The sequence below is a fragment of the Malus domestica genome, chromosome 12 (genome assembly GCF_042453785.1).
Source record: "Malus domestica chromosome 12, GDT2T_hap1".
NCBI classification, from domain to species: Eukaryota; Viridiplantae; Streptophyta; class Magnoliopsida; order Rosales; family Rosaceae; genus Malus; species Malus domestica.
Window position 1 is genome coordinate 30,608,811 of NC_091672.1, and position 22,578 is coordinate 30,631,388.

Consider the following 22,578-nt stretch of genomic DNA (forward strand, 5'->3'; position numbering starts at 1 on the left):
AGATAATTGGTTATGATTGAGAGGTCTAAATTGTTTTTTCATTATCCTTGGGTTATAATCAAACCATCCATCATTTTGTAGTACCAAAACAAACCACATAAAAACGTTGTACCTTATCTCATATTACAATACAAGAATAATATATATATATATATATATATATATATATATATATATATATATATATATATATATATATATATATATATTAGGAATAGAAGTGCTTCTTACGGGAAGCATCAGCTATTTGTTTCTTGCACGAAGTTTTTAAGTGATTCAAAATTCACTTACATTTTAATTAAAGATTGATTTCAAAATATTTTCACCAAAAACGTTTTTAGTCGCCACTTAGTACTATATTCTAGTAATATTCATCTTCACTTGTAAGTAAGAGATTTTAGGTTCAATTCTCATAAAAAACAAATATGAACCACGTTATTTCTTGCATATTGTGAGGCTTACCCCACTTCTTCATCCCCTTATTATAGATAATATCGTTTGTTAAAAAAATAAACGTTTTTGTCATTTAAAAAACACTTCCAAACAAGCTCGCAATGATAGCACATCTCTTTTTACTTTTAACACTATTTTAATTTACTGCAGTGGGATCGACTGAATTAAAGAAGTTTAAAATACTTAAATTAACAAGGGATGTTGGACAGCACACCTCGACTTAAAAGTGTTACCTTAAACTTACCTAACCACATATAATAACATGGTAAAATCGTAATAATTAAAATATAAAGAAGAAATTCACCAAGAATGGCAAGGAAAGTGATTTACTGCAAAAGGGGAGGCAGTTATTTAATGGCGCTCTAAAACTGTGACAGAGAGAAAAAGCAAAAGTGAAGAGACTCAACCTGGAAATACAGAGAGACAGAGAGAGAGAGATCTGAATTCTGAGGTGGGGGACTGAGTCAGGGACCGAGTTGGGTCACATCCTCTCTGCACCGAGTTGAACTTTCAAAGCTAATAATACACCTGAACCGAGAACAAGAAGAAGGGATAATAATATGATCCTGACTGTTAGATCCCACATCTGAAATCCCACACCAGCCGTCCGATTAACCCTCCATCTCTTTTCTCTCTCTCCTTCATCTCTCTCTCTCCCCTTCTGCAGCTCAATTTTGGAGCCCACAAAGGGTGAAGAAAGAGCTTAGCTTGACTTGGAAAGGAGAAAGAGCTTAGCAGAGGGTAAGGAGAAAGAGCTTTGCTTGGCTTGGAAACCCAATCGATTTCTTGTGTTTTCTCTCAGGTATTTTCTTCCTTTCTTGTTTCTGTTTCTGAGAGAGAGAGAGAGAGAGAGAGAGAGAGAGAGAGAGAGAGAGAGTTGTTTTCTATTTGGTTGGTGGGAAAGTTGAGAGGAGTGAAAGAAAATGGGAGAGATGGAATTGAAATTCTGGGTCTTTTTTTAGGTGGGTATGCTGGAAAATGTGGATAATTAAGTTAGGTATTTGAAAGTTGTGATTTTGAATTTGGGTTTACAGATTTGAGGCTGCTTGCTCTATCTTTTAGAGAGGGAAAGGAGAAAGAAAGTTACTTTCTGTTTGGTTGCTCGGAAAGTTGAGGGAGTGAAAGAAAATGAAACAAATGGAATTGAAATTTTGGGACTTTTTTAGGTTTTGGTATTTGTGAGAACGTAGATACAATTAAGTTAGCTATCCGAAAGTTGTGATTTTGAATTTCGGTTATTGGGGCATAGATGATAAATTTTTGCTTCATTTGTACAAAGGCTTGCTTGTTATTCTGTGATGGTTTGAGCTAAAAAGTTTTATCATTTGTTTGTTATACAGATTTGAGGCTTTCTGGTAGCTTTTATGTGCTATGATGGACCTCAAGATCAACTGGTATAGCTTGGATTCGTAGATTGAGCTGCGAAAATGCTTAAAGCTTTAGCAATGGTGAGTTAAAAAACGTAGTCTGATTTGATTTTTATTGAAGTTTCGGGATTGGGAATTCATGGAGTTAAAACACTGGTAAAACAAAAATCCTAATTTGGTAGATTTTGTTGGCGTGAAACCCTAGGCCTGGTTTGTTGTTCTTGGAATGGTGAACTTGAAGATTTGAGCACAATTATTTTGAATTTGAGTTCCGAAAATGAAGAGTGAAAGCAGCAATAGCTTAGGAAATGAGAGAACAGTTAAATCTGTAGAATCAGTGGAAGATATTTCCAAATATTCCCACAGTCCAGCTCATTTGGCGGTTGCATGCCGTGACTATGCCACTCTCAAGCGTATTATTTCTACCCTCCCTCGGCTTGCCAAGGCCAGTGAAGTAAGCACCGAAGATGAATCTCTTGAGGCTGAGCTCCGAGCTGATGCTGTATCTGCTGTCATTGATCGCCGAGATGTTCCTGGTCGTGAGACTCCTCTTCATCTAGCTGTGCGTCTCCGGGACCCAAGCTCCGCAGAGATTTTGATGGCGGCTGGTGCTGATTGGAGTCTTCAAAATGAGAATGGTTGGAGTGCTCTCCAAGAAGCTGTCTGCACTAGAGAGGAAGCAATTGCTATGATTATTGCACGGCACTACCAGCCCCTTGCTTGGGCCAAATGGTGTCGTAGACTTCCCCGTATTGTTGCCTCTACGTCCCGGATTCGTGATTTTTATATGGAGATAACTTTTCATTTTGAGAGCTCAGTCATCCCGTTTATTGGTCGAATTGCTCCATCAGATACTTACCGAATTTGGAAGCGCGGTTCTAATCTCCGAGCTGACATGACCCTTGCTGGTTTTGATGGGTTTCGCATTCAAAGGTCTGATCAAACATTTCTGTTTCTTGGAGAGGGGTACTCTTCAGAGGATGGTAATGTGAATTTGGCACCCGGTTCTTTGATTGTTCTTGCACATAAGGAGAAAGAAATCACAAATGCTTTGGAAGGAGCTGGTGCCCAACCAACTGAAGCTGAAGTTGCCCATGAAGTGGCCTTAATGTCACAGACGAATATGTTTAGGCCCGGCATTGATGTTACTCAGGCTGAGCTTATCCCCCATTTGAATTGGAGGCGACAGGAGAGGACTGAGATGGTTGGAAATTGGAAAGCCAAAGTTTATGATATGCTTCACGTGATGGTGAGTGTGAAGTCAAGGAGGGTTCCAGGTGCTATGACTGACGAGGAACTCTTTGCAGTGGGCGACGAAGAAAAGGTGGCAAATGGTGGTGATAATGATGAATATGACGATGTATTGACTGCTGAAGAAAAAAGGCAGTTGGATTCTGCATTTCTTGTGGGGAACTCAGATGGCGCTTGTGAGGACGAGGACAATGGAGACTCTGACTGTCATGAAAAGGGTTCAGTAGGCTTGTATGAGAACTTTGAATCCAACGGTGTTGTTAAGGACAAGAAGGGTTGGTTTGGTTGGAACAAGAAAAATTCAAAGGGAAACGATGATTCCGAAGATCCAAAGCTTTTGAAGAAGTTCTCGAAGTTGGCCCCAGAAGGTGGGAACCAGAAGTCACTTGATCATCAAAAACCGTCATCTGAATTTCCTAAAGACGATATTGCAGATGCGAAAAAGGGAAAAGATAAAAGCAGTAAGAAGAAAAAGAAGAAAGGGTCGACTGATTCTAAGCATGAGAGTGAGTACAAAAAGGGTTTGAGACCTGTCTTGTGGTTGACGCCAGATTTCCCGTTAAAAACAGATGAGCTTCTTCCTTTACTAGACATCTTAGCAAACAAGGTCAAGGCTATAAGGAGACTCAGGGAGCTTTTGACTACTAAATTGCCCCCTGGCACTTTTCCTGTCAAGGTAATACGAAAGTTCTACCTTGATCGACTATTTTTCAATATGTTTTCCACTGTTTGATTGTTTATGCAATTTTGATATTGATTTGGTCTGGCTATCCAGTTACTATATTATGTCACCTGATTGAAATATATATTTCATAAACAAAATTCAACTTATTTGCCTCAAATCCTTGAATTTCTGCCAAATAATATTCTTGATATTTGGTAATTAAATATATTCTGGGTGAAATCTCTCAGTGATTGGGGAGGGTTCTTTTTAGAATCTTGTTTTTTCAAAATTTGTATGTGTGTGTTTTTGGTTCTCACCGTTCAGTTTTATCTAAAAGATTGACATCCTGTACTTTTTAGGTTTACCCTTTGTAATGTTGCATTCCCTACCACAGGTTGCTATTCCGATTGTCCCAACAATACGAGTTCTTGTAACATTTACCAAATTTGAGGAGCTTCAGCCAGCGGAGGAGTTCTCAACCCCTCTCTCCAGTCCTGCACATTTTCAGGATTCAAAGTCAAAGGACTCAGAAGGATCCTCGTCATGGATGTCGTGGGTGAGAGGAAGTCGTGGTGGGCAATCAAGTGACAGTGATAGCCACCGGTATAAGGATGAGATTGACCCTTTCCTCATACCATCGGACTATACCTGGGTTGATGCCAATGAGAAAAAACGCCGCATGAAAGCCAAGAAAGCCAAGAGCAAGAAACACAGGAGACATGCAACAGCCAAGCCCGGTGATGCAGGACATCAGGCAAGCGAGAATGTCGAAGAATAGTTTTGCATCAATTACTGCTACGCTACCTCTAAGAGGGATTTCGTGGGATAAAAATGAGGTACAGCCCTTTCTTGTGTGCTCCTGACTTTTATTCTTCACTTTGGATTCTATCCCGAAAGTCTTACCTGATACGTTTTGGGCTCTTAATTGTTGATTTAGAAGAAGAATATATGCATCTTCTTCAATATTGTATTGCTATGTGCTGTGAAATCGGAGAGGAACCGACTCTCCTTTTTCTGATAGTATCTCTTGTTCTAATTTCGAGTTCACATCAATCTTTGTATCCAAGTTGTTTTCTTATCGATTTTCAAGTTTTTTTTTTTCTGTGGTTGGTATTTTCTTGTGCTTGTCATTGTGGCCAAGACCATCATCTGTTTCAGTTCTGTATGGTTTGTGCTAAATAATGTATGAAAATGCTTACTTTCTAAAGATTCAATAGAAAGTACATACATCTCTTTGGAATATACACCAATTGATAAGACGGGAGAGGGGGGTGTAGTCGTAGGAGGGGCTGCCGGCCTTATGATATACAGACAACACAGTTGTTGAGCTAATGATTTACACATCTATCTGCATTGCTGGTAGTTTACACGAATTTTCTACCAGAATCGGTCCTTGTTGACGCTCAAATATCCGGCCATAACTTTCCCTCCGGTGTTTCTCATTCCGTCTATAAGGTAGCACCAACTTGAACCCAATGCTCCAATGAAAAAGTCAGCTTCACTTGCCATCAAGAAGTTAACAATTGGATAGTTCGTGCTCGTCTCCCTTCCAAGACTCGTTTCGTAAGCGGCCATTGACGAGTTCCCAACTTGGCGTGTCACGTTCGTGTAGTAGAACTCCCAGTGACTGTAACTTTGCGATTTGTCGATGACTTCCTGGAAGATTGCTAACGTTAGGTTTAAACACGATCCTTCGCTCCTAAATCTATTCGGAGATATGATGTTAATGCCAGAAAACTAAACCTGCATTTCGGTGGAGAGCCAAACGCTCTTAAGCTGCGGGAAGCGCTTTCTAATGCGGCCAGCAAGAACCATGTATTCTTCGAATTCCACTACCGTCATTTCGCACGCTTTGTCTCCCATTCTTACATGCATGCTGAGTAGCGGCCTAGGCATCCACGGCTTGTGACTCGACCAAACAAATTCTTCGATATCAGACCTTTCGTGGATTGTAACATCCTGCAACAAAACACGTTATAAAGCATTATCGTTTGAGAAGATTCGATTTGCATAATCTGTGTAAAGTACTACTAATTCGGTGTGTTCCAAAATCTACAAATCGAGACCTCATTACACTCAGAAGCCGTTGTGTTGCAGAAGGGATAAAAGTAACAAACCTCAGGCCATTTTCCGTCGAAACTTCTGACGACCATACGGGCAGCTTCCTTTCCGAATGCAGTATGGCGAGCAACATTCAATAAGCCGCATGTGTACTCGGTTTGAAATCTCATCAAGTATCGTACTGCCTGGCATAACGTTAACAATTTACGATCAAACCTTCTTTTCTTTCATGAATATAGCGTACTTGGAAGCAAAGATATTAATACATTTACAGAAGATCCATATAGACTACCTGTGCTCTCCACCATCTCAGATTCATTTTCCGATGATAAGCAACCAAACTCCCATTTATTTCTGTCGTTGGTTGCATATGACTCCACGGATCGCCCCATGTTCTGCATTAAATGTTTGACAAGCGACATGAGAAGAACAGAAAAACAGAAAAAACATATGCTGCTAGTTACTAGCAGAAGAACTGAACGAATGGTTAGAGATGCAAATAATTACTTGGGTGTAGGTCCAGACCATATTTGCTTTGTATTATAACTTTCTTTCGTTGTAACGGTGCCTTTTTTCCAGGCTTCTTCACTTCCCATAAGCTCAAAAGCACGATTTCGACATTGTAGGGATGTTTCTGGAAAGAAGTAGCAAGACCAACTGGACCGGGACGAACCTGTAACACATGGAACTTATCATCCACACTTGGTTCTAAGAACGAAAGTCTATTTTGATGTTTCGAACTCCTGTATACAAAGTTATATAAGTATGAAAATGGTCAACAACATTGAGATGAGATGTGATATTCACCTTTACAATCATCATGGTCAGCTCGATTGTAGTAGTTGGTTACGAGGACCCTGCTTTCGTTGATTGCAACGGCTAAGAGCCCACACATTCCCGTGATCTGCGCTCCCATGCCAAATCCTGGTAATCTTTCCCAGTCAGCAACAAGAAATTTTACTCTAGGATCGCTGCAGTTCAAAGGATGCTGATGCATCCATATGTCTCGTTGCACTTTCCGCGTCAAGGGATAGTTTTCTTCATCGGACCCTGTAATCTGCCGAAGCTTGCTTATTAGTGAACAATTGCAAAACACAATATCTTCTTACCTCACGAACTAACAAACGATTAAATGCATATGTATATATGCAACATTGCATTGACTTATATACTAATCTTTCCAAATTCTTGTTCTACAGTGATAAATAGTTATGGGATTTCAAGACCTAGACACGTACCCAGGGAGCATAACCACCTTCGGATATATCTTGATGCCTAAAGTATCTCGACTGCTCATTAGTTGCAGCTGCAGGGTACATGTCCAACAATCCCTTCCAACTCGTCCAAGGAGGATATTTCTCGTTCTCCGCATGCTTATCAAGGCGCTCGTTTACTTGTGTTTTCAACTTGCAGTTTTCCAAATGAGGAGCATTTGGCACGCCGGATCTGCTTACTCCAAGTCTCTGCAAGTTGTCACTTTCTTCGGAATCTGATTCACTTAGTAAAGCACTCCAAGCTGAATAGAGTAATGAGACCCTCTCGTCATTGATCATTTCTTCACTTCTCAGCGAATTAACTTTTTTCGCGGTTCTGATTTGCCTTCTTGAGCTGCAGTTTGTGCCTGTAACCACATCTTTAAATTCAAAACCATAAAATTAGTCTCTTGCAAATCGTTCTAATTCGTCGTTAAACTACTTAACGGATGCCATTGATCGAAAGCATTGTTCTTTATATCTAGACGAGCGCGCACCCACCTCGATTCAGCCTCTAAGTTACGAAGCTGCCATTACTTGTTAAGTGACTGAAATCTGACATTGTGTTTGGAACTAACCTCCAGGGTCACATAAGAAATGTGTTCATGGAGAAGAAATTATTCTAAAGTAGCTTGAATACACCTTTCAATTATTCACTTCCCTGCCTTCTCACCCTGATTTTCCACCCTATTTTAATTAATTAGACCTCATTAACAACTATATGAACTTCCCAAACTCACACGGACCTAGATGAAGCCAAGTTGGATTGAGCAACGTGCTCTCTGTCTACACTCAAGTTCAAATATCCTCCTCGTAGTTTAGATTAAATTAAAAGATTGCTCGAATGACTTGTGCACCCAAGTTAAAATATATTCATCACAATTTAGATTAAATTAGAATATCGCTCGAATTAAAAACACCAAAACTCATTAATGTTGGCAAATTATACATCTCAAAGGTAAATTAAAAAGCAGAAATGACCAAGAAATTGAAGAGTTTATGAGGAAACTTGACTCACTGATGAACAACTCTGAGCTTGAATTCCCCGCTGAAGCACCTTCAGAAATCGCCGAAAACGAAAAGCCTCCAAACTCAAAAGTACCAAAGGAAGTGAGAGCAGCAAGAAACAGAGAAGTGAGGCAAACTCCACACAGAAAACCCACCACACAAACTTGACATGGAAATGAACTCCCCATTTGCAAAGCCTTCTGTGAAACAGCTCTCTCCACTGACTTCTGATTTAATGGCTCCATTTTTGTTATTTATTTTTTCTTCACCTCCAAGGATCAAAGAAACTAATAGAAAATCTGAAGCCCTTTTTTTCACCAGAAATTCTTGTGGTGCCAACTAACTCTCATTACTGCAATCACATGAAGCAATTTAACTTTTAATTATCTTTTCTTTAAAACAAATAAGAACGTTCTAGTTTTGTGTATGAGATTTTCATAAATCACAAAAATTGTCAAATCTCAACCATCTATTTCTATCAACTTAAAGGTTTGGTGGGTTTTGCTAGATAAATATTACCACCAGAAATCCAAAGGGTATCTCAGCAAAGCCAAGAGAAGACAGAAACTTTCAGAGAGAAAGAGAGAGAGAGAGAGAGAGAGAGAGAGAGAGGGAGGGAGGACTGTGTGGCAATGGTGGGGGAGCTGACCAGGTGGGGTTACTCGAGAAGGAAACAGACACATCATCCTCTCCGAACAACCGCAGACATCCATCCACTCGATCTTGTTAAGATTTTTGTGCAGTTGATGATGGTGCAGAGAGGGTATGCTCGGAAGAGTTGACACATGGCAGGAACCCAGTTGATCAAATACCAAACCCCTTCACTTTTTATGCTGCTTTTTTTTCTTTCTTTCTAGTTCTTGACTAAACTTCTAGTTCAGTTATCAAATCCGTTGAAAGATACTTTGGCTCAAAAATAAAGAAAGATACTTTCTTGTTATTAATTTACTACGTGGAAGATTTTAATTAGACAAGTGGTTTATCCCTTGAACACACCGTAAACATTATTAGACGAGTGATGTCCTTATGACATAATAATGGATGGAGAGTCGAACTATTGATCTCAACAATATTCAGAAAACAGAAATTCAGGCAGCTACGCAATAGTTAATCATAACTAATATCGGAATGATATTTATGAAAGCTAAGCTTGAGACCACACACTTAAAGCAAATATAATATGTCAAAATTGTATTTGATTGGTGATGTGGCCAATTAAATATAGAGTTAAATCTTATTTCTTTTCAATAAATATGTTAAATATTTACTTTATTAATATATTGGGCCCAATACATCGATTACTATTAAAAATAACTAAAATTGATATAAGTTTTCATCGTATTGCTTGTTAATGGGACTCATGCATTAAAAAGTTAAATTAAAAACATTTGACTTCATTTTTGTTTGCTCTAAAAAAAAAGAGCTAGAAAACAAGAAATCAAATAGCTCAAATACCACGTCATATATGACATCTCTTTCGAGAACAACTTAATTTCTTATAGTCATAATTGACGTTTTTACATCTCCTCTAAAAATGATCTATAATATAGAAAATATCACTAAATTAACCGTATGTAACTAGTGACAGAGCTTTTAACTTATATATGCACATAATTATCACCTTCTAGATGATAATATATAGCTGAAAATTCATCTTTTACGTCCTTTTCTTTTGTATTTTATTATTTATTTGTTAGAATTTAATTTCATTTGTGAAAGACAATACATGTCGTTGTGTGCTAAATGTAGATTAAAGAAATAGATTAAGAAATGCTAGACGGGTTTCAATTTATTCAACTAATTAATCATAGGGTTGAGTGCGTTTATTGTGAAGGGATCATTTCATGAAATTATTGGAGAGAAAGATTGAAGACAACAACATTTTGTGAATATCCGTTTTCGGAAACTAAGATTTTATTGGTTACGGGTGTTATATTAGGGATATTTCTACTCTACTTTCCTTGTCACTTGTCACAGTGATACACGTTTTTTAACTTTATTTTGTGATTTTGTTTGGTAATGCTTTGTAAGGTTCAATTTTGATGTCTTATTTGGGTCCACTAAGATAATTGTTCGATTAAAAAGAAAGTTAGACTTGTCATTCAGTACTACGGTTTGTTAATATTCATCTATCTTCACTTGGAAGTGAAATGTTTTAGGTTCGAATCTTGTGGATAGAGAACTCGATACCAAATTAGGCTACCTATTGTGCAACTTAGCCTAACTTCCCCTACCCTTAGTGTAAAAATATTGATGTACTAAAAAAAAAGTTAGACTTTTCATATTCGAAGGTAGGGATAATCCTTAATGGGATCTAAAAAAGCTCAAGGCATTTCAGCCCACTTCTGCTTACAATATGGTGTCACACGTTCTCTCAAAATTTTTAACCAGGAAATTATCCATGTTTTGTTTCTATTTTTGGAGAGGATTTAATAGTGATTGCACCTCAATCTTAGGTTTTTATGTTAAAAATTAATAAATAGGTTTTTTTTTCTTCTGTCAAAAGATAGATTTGTTAGATTAGGAAACTGACGAAGTTTGAACCCATGACATGGTATAAGGGCAACATTCCTCTCCACCAATGTGTTAGAGAGCCACCTACAATAAATAGTTAACTTATTGTGACCATCCAAAACAATTTTCAAATATACTTTTTTTTTTAAATGGTCAAAGTCTAGTTATTATTACGATTTGACTGTATTCATCTTTATTTGTAAACAAAAAAAATCAATTCAATTTTCGTAAACGACGGATTTTATATCGAATTATTATGGATGTCCATTATATAGCATAGCCTAATTACTCATCCTAAGGATACTTAACTCTAGATAGCTACAATACTTTTCCATTTACCAATGTCTTGGGCCGGGTCACAATCATTTTAGTAAATTCTCTCTCTCCTTCCCAGCCCACCCAAACCAACTTTCCTTAAGAAAGAAGCCCAAAGACAAAATCTCAACGGTCATATTTTCAAGCTTTCGGATTCTTCGTCTTCAAACGCTCTTGACCGTTGCGTCCTCAGTCCTCTCTCTCTCTCTCTCTCTCTCTCTCTCTCTCTCTCTCTCTCTCTCTCTCTTTCCGAAGCAAAAGGCATCCGAAAGAAGTCAGCTGTAAAAGTCGACAATCATTCATGGGGTGCTTTCCAAAGTGCTTCTCTACTTGTAAGCGCCGAAAGCTCAAAAAATCAGTCACTGTAAACCCCTTTAAACACCAAGTAAGCCCACAAAGTTTCTTCTTTCCTGTGATTTTTACTGCCATTTCCATTTTGTTACTTTAGATCTTTACCCATCTGAGATTAATTTTCCACAGAGCATTGAAGTTGCTGAAGAAGCTGTTCAAATCCAACCTGCTGAAGCTGAACCCACAAAGCTAGAAGAATTTATAGAAGCCATTAAACCCAGCAAAGAATCAGTGTAAGAAATCCATTGTCAAAGCTTGGATCTTGATTTTGTTTGGTTTTCCAGAGAATCTTCTCCGTTGGATTTACGGGTTTTATGTTGTTTATAATTTATATTTGTTCATTAATGTGTATTTAGAGAGGAGATTGAAGAACAATCAAAGAATGGTGACAAAAAGAAAGTCACATTTGATTTGAATGTCGAGGCAAATGATGAAGAAACACCCACCAAGGAAGAAGTCTCCAATGTACTGGTGGAAATTTATGATGAGATGGAGAATGAAGAGGAAGCGCGAAAAGGGTTCGAACCGGATTTGATTGTATCAAGTATGGTATCACCATCAACTCATCCGTTGAATCATCGACACAAAAATTGCGAAAACAGTGAGGATGAAGATGATGATTGTGCTAATGCTGATGTGTTTGAAAGTAGCAAGCAAATCTTTGTTGAAGAAGAGTCTTCCGAGTCCTTGTTTTCGCTATCAATTGATTCTCGAAAACAAGAAGTTTGTGATGATGCTGGAACAGATGAGAAGGAGGTGAATAGTCGAATGCCAAATCATCAAAATGGCAGAATAGATTACAGGAGACAGAGATTTCACCTGCAGGCGGTATCGAACCCCATTGAAAATCTTGCTCAATGGAAGGAGGAGGTCACCGGAAAGTCAACTCCAACAGAAGCTTCAAAACAGCAGCACCAAGAGAAGGAGAACATAAACATGGAGGTGGAGGAGCAGGATTTGAAATTACACTTTAGTCCGGAGCCTGCTTCGAAGCTGCCAAAACTCTCCGCAAGGCCGAGGACAAAGTCGTCTTCTTGCGTAGACACGAGCCTTTCGAGCTGGCTGGTTGAGTCTGAGACCACACCACAGTCAAATGCAAGTACTAATAATTCTGTGGGGAACGAGTTTAAGTCACCCGGAAGCCGTGAAGATAGGCCAATTCTGGGAGCTTGGACAACTGAAGAGCTAAAGCAGTTGTCGGCTTCTTCTACACCGAAAAAAGGGTTACGAAGCCCGAGTCCCGAGGAAATGCCGATCATTGGTACTGTTGGGAGCTACTGGAGTCGCACCGGACAGGCCATGGATTCGGACTCAGGCTCTTCTTGCAGAGGAAGGCCAAAATCAACAGGGCAACATAGACAGGTAAGAGATTTGCTCGAACTGATATTTCCTTTCATCCACTCGATAATTTACTAAACTACTCTAAATTACGGGAAGGGGATTCGAACCTTGATGAAATGCGGTTTGATTGTGCAGGATCAGAAAGTGGAATGGAAGTCCACTCCATTTAAGGCAAAATTGGAGAGAGCTTTGGAAATGTGATATATTCATGTAATTTTGAAGGTTGTCTGCCAGATTTTATGTAATTCTACTATTTTTCACATAAATTTTTCTTGCATTATCTTAGTTTAGTGTTTAACTAATTACATACTGCAAATTTCAACTGATAAACGGACAGAAATTAACTCGTTAATGGCGAAAACCCGAAAGAGGAATTCTTCTTTCTTGGTAAAGGATGTAGGATACAGTAAAACAACAAATAATCAAGATAGAACATTCCTCCTTTCATTTCCCAGACTACCTACGGTTTCCCCACGATACAATATTTATTTGTTTTGCCAGTCAACGCTACCCTAGCATCCCAGCTAATACTCAAAGAACCACCTGTTCTAGTGGCTCTTGCTGGTGACCTTGAGCATGTGGTTGAAGTCATTGATGAGCTCAACTTCCGGATCATTTCACAATAGAAATGTTCGTTGACCGTGCCCGTAGATTTATTGTCGAAAAAAAATCATGGAAATATTTTGAGATTTTCATTGGAAAAGTGAGTTTTAATTTAATTTTCTTGTTTAATCCAAAACTCACTTTCAAAGTTTCAATAATGATAGTTTCTTATAATATTTGTTAATATTCATGGACGTTATATGATATTCTATCCAGAAATCCAACATCTTAAGGACTGTCGAAACCGTGTTTGTCGTTGTCCATGGACATCTGAAATGGCATGTTTCAGGATGGACTGTTTAGTATGGGTTTTGGGGGTCGGACTGCAATGCATTTTTTTTAGAACAAATACCATATAAGGGGAATGAAATTGGGTTCTGGTCATATCCTCGGCAGCTTTATCATCGGACCGCACACATAAGAAGATATGTTTCAAGCCTTTTTTGAAGCTGGTGGTAGCACTGGTCCACCCTTCAGGGTTGTTATGATAATCAACGGACAAGTTGATTATCATCAACTGAATTTCATCCCTCTGTACCAAGGACACAGTGGGATCAAAGAGCAGAGCGATAAGGGATACAATCTGTTTGTCATGCGTCCAACTATTTGGAAGGCTTCAACCGTGAACATGTTATATATAAAGATTCGCCGTGAGTATTTATTGTTAATCAATTATGCGAACGACAATGTCGTTCCTTCAATGCAGGATGCGCTTCGATAAAGTGATGAATAGGGGATTTCGGTTAGCCACTATCAAGGATGATACTGGACCTTATGTGTTACAATTTATAAAGTTTTCGATGAATAATTATGACGAGAAACTTTATGCCCTACAAGCTTTATAGAGTTCAACTCTCAGAACTTTTAGAGGAAAAAAATTGAGATATTATGAGTTGGTTGCCAATTTAGGTAGAGGTTTGGAAAAAAAATTTAGATGCCCATCATTACAACAAACAATGGATGGGGTAATACGTGCAACAATCTTTATTGGAAAGCCTTCTTTGCAATTTTTTAGTGATTTGGAGGAAGTCTATGACTTTAATAGTGAAGAGCCTCCCACGCATGTCTATAGTGGCTTGAGAGAGATGTTGTATAACTTTTGCGGTGAGTACATTGCCCAAGAGTCATACAACATCTCTCTCAAGCCAATATAGACATGCGTGGGGGGCTCTTCACTATTGAAGTCATAGACTTCCTCCAAAGCACTAAAAAATTGCAAAAAAGGCTTTCCAATAAAGATTGTTGCACGTATTACCCCATCCATTGTTTGTTGCAATGACAGGCATCTAAATCTTTTTTCCAAACCTCTGTACCTAAATTGACAACCAACTCATAAGATCTCAACTTTTTCTTCCTCTAAAAGTTTTGAGAATTGAACTCTTCAAAGCTTGTAAGGCATAAGGTTTCTCGTCATAATTATTCATCGAAAACTTTATAAGTTGTTAACACATAAGGTCCAGTATCAACCTTGATAATGGTAACCGAAATCCTCTATTCATCACTTTATCGAAGCGCATCCTGCATTAAAGGAACGGCATCCGTGGGCATTAAAAGAAGCATCAAAAGAAACATTAAAAGAATACCGTTCACATAAATGATTAACAATAAATACTCACAGCGAATCTTTATATATAACATGTCCACGGTTGAAGCCTTCTAAAATAGTTGGATACATGACAAACATATTGTATCCCTTCTCGCTCTGCTCTCTGATCCCAATATCATTGGTACAGAGGGATGAAATTAAGTTGTTGATAATCAACTTGTCCGTTGATTATCGTATTAACCCTAGAGGGTGGACCAGTGCTACCACCACCTTGTATACCAGCTTCAAATAAGGCTTGAAACATAACTTGTTTTCTGCGCAGTCCGATGATAAAGCTGCTGAGGATATGATCATAACCCAATTCCGTTCCCCTTCTATGGTATTTGTTCTAATAACAAATGCATTGCAATCCGATCTCAGAACCCATACTAAACAGTCATTTGTCCATCCTGAAACATGTCATTTCAGATGTCCATGGACAACGACAAACACGGTTTCAGCAGTCCTTAAGATGTTGGATTTCAGGATAGAATATCATATAACGTCCCTGAATATTAACAAATATTATAAGATAATATCCTTATTGAAACTTTGAAAGTGAGTTATGCATTAAACAGGAAAATTAAATTAAAACTCACTTTTCCAGCAACACAAATGAAAATCTCAAAATATTTCCATGATTTTTTTCCAACGATAAATCTACGGGCACGGTCAACGAACCTTTCTATTGTGAAATGACCTGGAAGTTGAGCTTCCAGTTCGAGCTCATCAATGACTTCAACCGCATGCCCAAGGTCACCGGCAAGAGCCACTAGAACATGTGGGTCTTTGAGTATTAGCCGAACCTTTTTGGTTTCATGACATGTCATTGTTTCTGTGTCATTAAGACTTGCTGTTGTTCGTGAGTCAGAGGCCATGTACACTGTGTTTATCATGATAGCAACTATGATAGTCGTTCCATGTATATCCAGACTGATTTTGGGAGGGTCCTTCCCCCTAAAAAATTCCTTAGTTTCCAATAACCATTTCTCCTTACCAATAACCTCCCTTCTATTCTCTTTAACCAATATCTCGATTTCAAATAACTCCCGAGATTTGGACTCCATTTATGAGTGAAAGTTCCAACTTTGGACTCCATTTCCAAGAGAAAGTTCCAAACTTTGGCCTCCATTTCCGAGTGAAAGTTCAGAACTTTGGACTCCAACCCCTTCTCGAGCTCCGCTCCGAGTAAAAGCGGTCATGGAGCTCTTTGAACCGGGTCTGTAGCGAGTCAATGTGGTCCAAGAGATGCTTCCACTGCAGGAACAGATTCCTCTGCTTCAACTCCGGTTCATTCATAGTTGGCGTCTCTGCAACAAAACAAAATAGAAATAGAAACCCTAACTTCTGCAATACAGACGCTGCACGAAAATGGAGAAAGAAAAACGATAAAACCCTAATGTGCCATGGCGATCAGGGAAGGTACATTTCCAATTTTTTCAGGAAAAAAAAAATCCCTTAGCTAGAGGAGGTGAGATGTTGAACCAACCTGGGTTGTGGCCTTCAGTTTTGCTGCACTACGATATCAGCTATGGCGCAAGCTTCAAGCTTTCTTCATGCAAATAACTTTCACTATAGAGTTTAGTGGGTTAATTGCAAGATTTATTTGGACCGTTCCGTACCGGTAACCGCCACGTGTCTAGCTTTTACCGCCTTGGCCTGTTATCAATCAAAATGGGTCTTATGTTAGAGAAACACCTTTTTCTGGAGAGAGACAAAACAGAGCCCCATTATTGCAATATTTGTTGACCATACTCAAGTGATGGTAATACTCGCAAACCCACTTATTTTATGAGTTTGAATTTTGAGAATTTTTGTCTATCTCCAGCCTCTGCTCTCGCTCCTAACAAGTCAAACAAAAACTCTCCTGTACACCGCGCGCCACCACCTGTTCTTCCTCGAACACATTTTCGTCATCACTTGCTTCTCCGTCCACAAGAAAAGGGAAACAACAACCCAAGTCAATCCAAAACAGAACTCCTTCATAATTTTATATAGATTCCTTTCTTTCTCGTGGAGTGTCACTAAACAAACCAATTTACATAGCAGACTACTTGTATATGTAAGGCAAATTAATAGCTTATGTTTCCAAGTTTCAAATTAATATGACTAAAAATCAAACTAACCAGATGAAATTATACCTTCAACCATGGAGGGCCACGAAGTCTCTCACGTTCACGGATTCTTGTTTTTGACATTCTAGAAGACGTATCCATCTACCTTGACACCAAAAAATTGTAATTCAACTACTGAATTATATGCACAGAAAAAAAAAATATCATGACTCATGACCAGGTTAACTATCGAAAGTCCTTCTATCACTCTCTTAAATGTAACATTCACCTTATAAAAGTATAAAGTAACACAGAACCCCCTGACTAAATGCCCTTAAAATATAAAAAAGATAAATACGATAAATACAAGGGATCCAAAAGAAAACTTTGCCACAATATACCAGCTCTTGCCCTGTAGCTCGACAGACATGAATCCCAAGCACATGTAATCCTAAGGAATGGAATCCAGGTGCATCCAACAAGTATAACATCTGATAAGCGAATGAGAATCCTGCATCATCAGTTCTAGGTTAGAATGTATTATCTACTCAGAGGTACGGTTAAAGTTAACACGGATAAAGGATATATAGTACTTCTCAACACTCATCACCATATGGATTCACTTAGAAGATGTAATATATCACACATTGAAAAAACTACACGGAACACTACACATCAAGGGGACTGTAGATACATATCTTCCATTACATTAAAGGTTAACAACCACGTCAACATGACCTATTGTATAAGAAAATGCCTGCAAGTACTAATATTCTGATTATAGATTCAAATAATTACACAAATTAAGTAACTTGCATCAGTTTCTACTATTGTTTTATGAATGGCATATGTATCCTCACAAATTCGAAAGTCATTCTTTTACAAATATTGCCCATGTAGAAAGATGCACATACCTTCACAACCAGCATGCAGCAATGGGTAGCAAGCACCTATAAATTTCTGGATCTTTTTTGTTAAACGGGTCCTAACTGATACTGCCATATCTGAAGTTCCCCGTGAAACAACAGCATCCTCTCCTCTATCAAATGTGTCAGCATCATCAAATCTTTCATCAACGTGTCCCCATAAACTTGCTTGAACTCGGGCTTCCCTTTCTCTATTGTAAATTGAATGCAATTTTGACTTAAAATAAGGCAACACAACCTGATACATATTGGTTCAGAAATCATTTCTCCTTCATATAGCTAGAGGTGAAAGTAAAAAGAAACCGACATAGCACTATGTTGAAAAAAATTGGATGATTTCTGATGAATGAAGTTCGAAACGGAAACTTCTAAAATAATCTCACATGTCCAACAATCTAAAACATTTGCTTTCCTTTTGAGCAGTAAATCTATTGCCCCTCAGAAAAGATACAAAAAACTCACAACTACTGCAGACCTAAGATTGTCGTTCCTACAAACGATAAGCGACCACATGTCTAAAAACCAATTGCTCCAGTACTTCAGAAACGTTCCTAGAACTATTTCATCAAACATTTGTGCGAAAAAATAAATAAATAACTGTTCTATCAAATTGATAAACAGAATGAGCAGGAGGAGAGGCAGTACCAAAAACAAAACCGAAAGAAGTCTCTGGCGCTTCTTTAAGCCAGAATGCTAAATTTCATCAGCCGGGTTCAGTCAAGCTTTTATCTTCACGGCCCTCCTTCTCAACCCGTACAGCGATTCAGAAAACGAAGCATCAGCAGAAAAAACAAACAGAACCCAGGAAACAAAATCAATTCCTGAACAAAGTGACAACAGAACAGAAGAGAGCAGCCACTGATCGATTGAAGAGTCGGAGTTCCGAAAACGTGCCTGTAGTTCGTAGGCTATGAGTTTCGAGGACGAGCATGAGCAAGGAGAAGAACTCATCCTAGTAGTCCAGAACCCTGTGGAAGAAGGGTCTTCGTAAAGCTAATACCTGTGGTTTTGTAAAAATTAATTCGACATTAACTTAACTAAATTTAATTAACAGAAGATTAAAAGATCGAATCTTTGCAGCATCCCACCAAAACCCAGAGAGGAACAATCAATCGAAGTTCAGTGAAAGGAAGGAAATGAACTTACGCCGACGGAATAGGTCAGGGCGGCGCGGAGACTGACGGGGAGCTGCTGAGCCGCCGCCATCTCGAAGAAGGTGGGGCGAGTCCCTTGGCCTCCCACCTGAAACAACATCTTCTTTTGCTGCAGAGGAGGAGGAACTGAGTATAAACACTTTGCTTTTCCTGGAATTTTGACAGTTCCAACGCCATTTAATCATCAATTTATCTTTTTTTCTCTCTCAGAACAATTCAACCTATTAGCCATTCCTGGCAATTCACTATTCAATTCACCCTATTAAACGGTAACTGCCATAAATGAATAGTAACTACCATTAATAAACAATAATTGTCATTTACATCTCCACCCTTGGAATCCTCCTCATGTCAATAAGCAATTAAAATAATAATTTTTTTGTTTGTTTAAATAATAAAAAACCTCTCTCTCTGTCTCTGTCTCTCTGACACAAAAAAAAAAATATTACAAAGCCCTCGGGCCAGGCCCGTCGACTTCCCACCCCCCCCCTTCGCTCGGCCTCCCACCCTCAGTCGGGCCCTTCCCCAGCTGGAGCTGCTCCCACCGGCCCTCAGGCCCTTTCTCCTCCCCTGTCGCCCGAGCAACCAGCATCCGCTGGAGTTGCTCTTAGGGAAAAAGTTGCACAACCTATGAGCAAAACTTGCGTGGGCAGGAGATTTTTCCTCCTTTATTTTAAAGAAACCTAAGAAAAAACCTTAAAAATTTTGAGTTTTAATAATAAGAACAAAATAAAATGTAGAGTGAATAGTACCAGGTTTAACTTTTTAATGTAAAAATGTGGTTTTTCGTTAAAGTGAACAGTACCGTGGACTTTTCGTTAAAACTCCCTTATTTTAACACTCATTCTAACAAAAAAAAATATTGGTAACACAGCTCTGTACATCAAGTATAATAGTTTTTTAATTGTGTTATGTGTTCAAATCATCTTCGTGTTCTTAATTTGTCACTTTTTTTTAACAAACAATATTATCTACATTAAGGGAGATGAGATGGACTTATCCTCACAATAGGTTAGCAATAATTTAATTCAGACTCATTTTTTACAAGAATCGAACTTAAATCCTCTTACTTACAAGTGAAGATGATTAATTAGTCACTTAGGATGCGTTTGTTTGGCTTCCTTAGGATTCACTGGATTGGACTGGCTTATAAGTCCATGTTTGGTGCGGAAAGGGATTAAGTTTAATGGGACTAAGTCGGACTCGTGCCTACTAAGTCCTTCGCTAGCTGTTCTTAGCGAGAACCTCTACAAACTAGGGGATTGCTAATCCCGTCTTCACTACCAACGTCTCACCAGTCATCAAAATCTTTCTTTCTTGCCTATCTCCATCATCCCGCAAACCTAGTCACCAAAATCCTACTTTCTCACTGATCTCCATCATCTTGCGAACCCAATCCCTAATTTGCTTCGCGACGAACCCACAACCCAGATTTCCCCTTTTTGCTTCACGAAATAACACCTGATCTCCGCTTGAAGGACTTAGGATCCATGAACGATCTCCGCTACTCTGCTGCTTCAGCTCCCGCACCAGGCGTTTCCTTTGAGGCGAAACAAAATAAATACAAAGGGAGAAGAGAGGGGACAGTGGTACAGAGGTGAAATGGGAGAAGAAAAGAAGGGGATGGAGACATTGGTACAGAGAAAATGAAGGAGAAAAGAGGCAGATGGGAGGGATGCAGTGGGCGGAGAGAAAAATGGAGGTATAGAAAGAAGATGAGGCGGAGGAGGGATGAAGTGGGCGGAGAGAACAAAGGAGGTATACACGAGATGATTCTTGAAATTATAAGTAATAATAAAATATTAATTCATATAGATTAAAAAAATATTTTGGGCTCTAAAATAATTTTAGTCCATAAATTAGTCCGACACTGCATTAAACGCTTCATTAAGTTAGTCCAGCTTAGTCTAGTCTAAGCCAATCCAACTTAGTCCATGCAGCTAGTCCAGTCCGAGATAGTCCGGTTCAACAAACGCACCCTTAGAGTACGAATGTTGTTTGTAATAAGGCAAGCAAAAAAATGTAAAAAAGGATTGGAATTAATTAATTAATCAAATATTTTTTAGTAGATCAATGACATTAATGGGTTAAATAATTTGTTTGCTAGGGAAGAGTGGCAACAGGGTGAATTGACATCATTAATAATCAAAATTTCTATTTTAACATTTTGGGAAAGAATAAAAAAAGGTCTACTTTCTTTTAATTTTTGTTTATTTTTATTTCTTCTAAGTGCGTACATTAGAAATTTATGGATAGAGTAATCAAACTTTGTGTTTTATGATATCGGGATCCAAAACTCTCTCATGAACATGTTTACCAACTAATTCGACCTTGTACATATTAGCTGTGGGGTTTTTGAACTTTAATCTTTGAAGAAGATTAAATTTTAATAAAAATCTAGTGTTAGATTGAATATTGATTTTAGTCCTTTAATATGTATTTAATTCAATTTCATATTATTATTTTGTTTTTAATATTTAATAGATATCTTATGTCATATCCCAAATCAGCCTCGTCGTAGCACAATATTGTCCGCTTTGGGTCCCGACCACGCCATCACGGTTTTGTTTATGAGAACTCAGACGATAACTTCCCAGTTGATCATCCATCCTAGGATTGCTCTCGCTCGAACTTGTTTAACTTCAGAGTTCCGATTGAATCTGAAACCAATGAGTTTTCAAAATGTTTTGTGCTATATGGAGGTGGGCATGTACATATAAGGCACATCACCCTCTCTCTGTTGGTCAATGTGGGATGTTACATCTTATTTAATGTCATTACATTAAATTTTAAATTTATTATTATACACATTTTAATTCATTAATTTTGTTTAACTTTCTCTAATTCGTGTACCTAAATGTATCATGATATATTTTACTAAATTAGTGTACCAAAATGTTCATACCTAAATATATTGTAATGAAGTAGAATATAAGAAAATATGTAAAAACATAAGTGTACCGAAAATTCCGTACCTAAATATATGATACTAAACTAGTGTACCGAAATGTCGGTACCAAAATATATTATACTAAACTAGTGTACCGAAATGTCGGTACCTCAATATATTGTAATAATGACTCGTTTGGAAGTACTTTTAAAATTACTAGAAATTCTTTCGGTGGAATTGATTTTGGATTCCAAAAGCACTTTAAGTGTTTTTTGGAAGAAGCACCAAATATGTGCTTATTCCAAGAAGCACTTAAACTGCTTTTCAGAATTCAATTGGATTTTTACTAAGAATTAGTTTCAAAAACATTTTCACCAAAAACGTTTTTAGTCATTTTAAAAGCACATCCAAATGAACCCTAAATTAATGGCACATAAAAAATATGCAAAAACATAAGTGTACCAAAAAATCTCTACAAAAAAAAAACTTCTTATATAAGATACTTACCATAATGAGAATTAAAATTTATTATATTTCATAAAATTTAATTTATGAACACCATAAATTTATAAATAAAAAAGAGAGATATTGAATATATATGTTGACATTAAATAGAATTTAGAGATTAAAATCAATTTTTAATCTTGTATAAGATATTTTTCTAAACTTATCTTATTTAAGAATTATAATTCAGTTTTCTAAGTAGTTATTCGTTATGAACATTTCTTAGATTCGTAAGATATAATTTGCCTAGAGTTTTCAGTGGATTTTTATGATTTCTGAGCCCT

At 37.9% G+C, this 22,578-nt stretch overlaps 4 protein-coding genes across 5 annotated transcripts; 2 read left to right on the plus strand and 2 right to left on the minus strand.

Moving 5' to 3' along the window:
- Positions 1-767: 767 nt before the first annotated feature.
- Positions 768-4,975, plus strand: LOC103451077 (uncharacterized). The gene is made up of 4 exons (XM_008390509.4): positions 768-1,255; positions 1,794-1,901; positions 2,026-3,747; positions 4,130-4,975. The coding sequence occupies exons 3-4, from the start codon at positions 2,098-2,100 to the stop codon at positions 4,511-4,513; spliced, it is 2,034 nt and encodes a 677-aa protein (XP_008388731.2). The 5' UTR covers positions 768-1,255; positions 1,794-1,901; positions 2,026-2,097; the 3' UTR covers positions 4,514-4,975.
- LOC103451078 (uncharacterized) lies at positions 4,918-8,949 on the minus strand. Of its 2 annotated transcripts, none has more exons than XM_008390510.4 (9): positions 8,707-8,949; positions 8,068-8,409; positions 7,035-7,429; positions 6,604-6,853; positions 6,304-6,469; positions 6,089-6,191; positions 5,853-5,981; positions 5,479-5,694; positions 4,918-5,391 (listed from the first exon to the last, which is right to left on the minus strand). In XM_008390510.4, exons 2-9 carry the CDS (start codon positions 8,300-8,302, stop codon positions 5,113-5,115), a joined length of 1,773 nt encoding a protein of 590 aa, XP_008388732.2. In that variant the 5' UTR covers positions 8,303-8,409; positions 8,707-8,949; the 3' UTR covers positions 4,918-5,112. The 2 variants fall into 2 exon arrangements, with proteins under 2 accessions (XP_008388732.2, XP_028946003.1); XM_029090170.2 differs by having other exon boundaries at positions 7,035-7,417; positions 8,707-8,848.
- Positions 8,950-11,014: 2,065 nt separating this feature from the next.
- LOC103451076 (uncharacterized) lies at positions 11,015-12,863 on the plus strand. Its single transcript, XM_008390507.4, has 4 exons — positions 11,015-11,271; positions 11,367-11,470; positions 11,594-12,599; positions 12,714-12,863. The coding sequence occupies exons 1-4, from the start codon at positions 11,188-11,190 to the stop codon at positions 12,777-12,779; spliced, it is 1,260 nt and encodes a 419-aa protein (XP_008388729.2). The 5' UTR covers positions 11,015-11,187; the 3' UTR covers positions 12,780-12,863.
- A 1,885-nt stretch (positions 12,864-14,748) lies between these two features.
- Positions 14,749-19,046, minus strand: LOC103451392 (peroxisome biogenesis protein 12-like). Its single transcript, XM_070809516.1, is given in 8 exon segments — positions 14,749-15,274; positions 15,448-16,076; positions 16,256-16,425; positions 16,908-16,982; positions 17,222-17,331; positions 17,735-17,984; positions 18,392-18,746; positions 18,893-19,046. Coding segments are annotated over 5 exon segments (798 nt in total). The 5' UTR covers positions 18,698-18,746; positions 18,893-19,046; the 3' UTR covers positions 14,749-15,274; positions 15,448-16,076; positions 16,256-16,368.
- Positions 19,047-22,578: the final 3,532 nt, after the last annotated feature.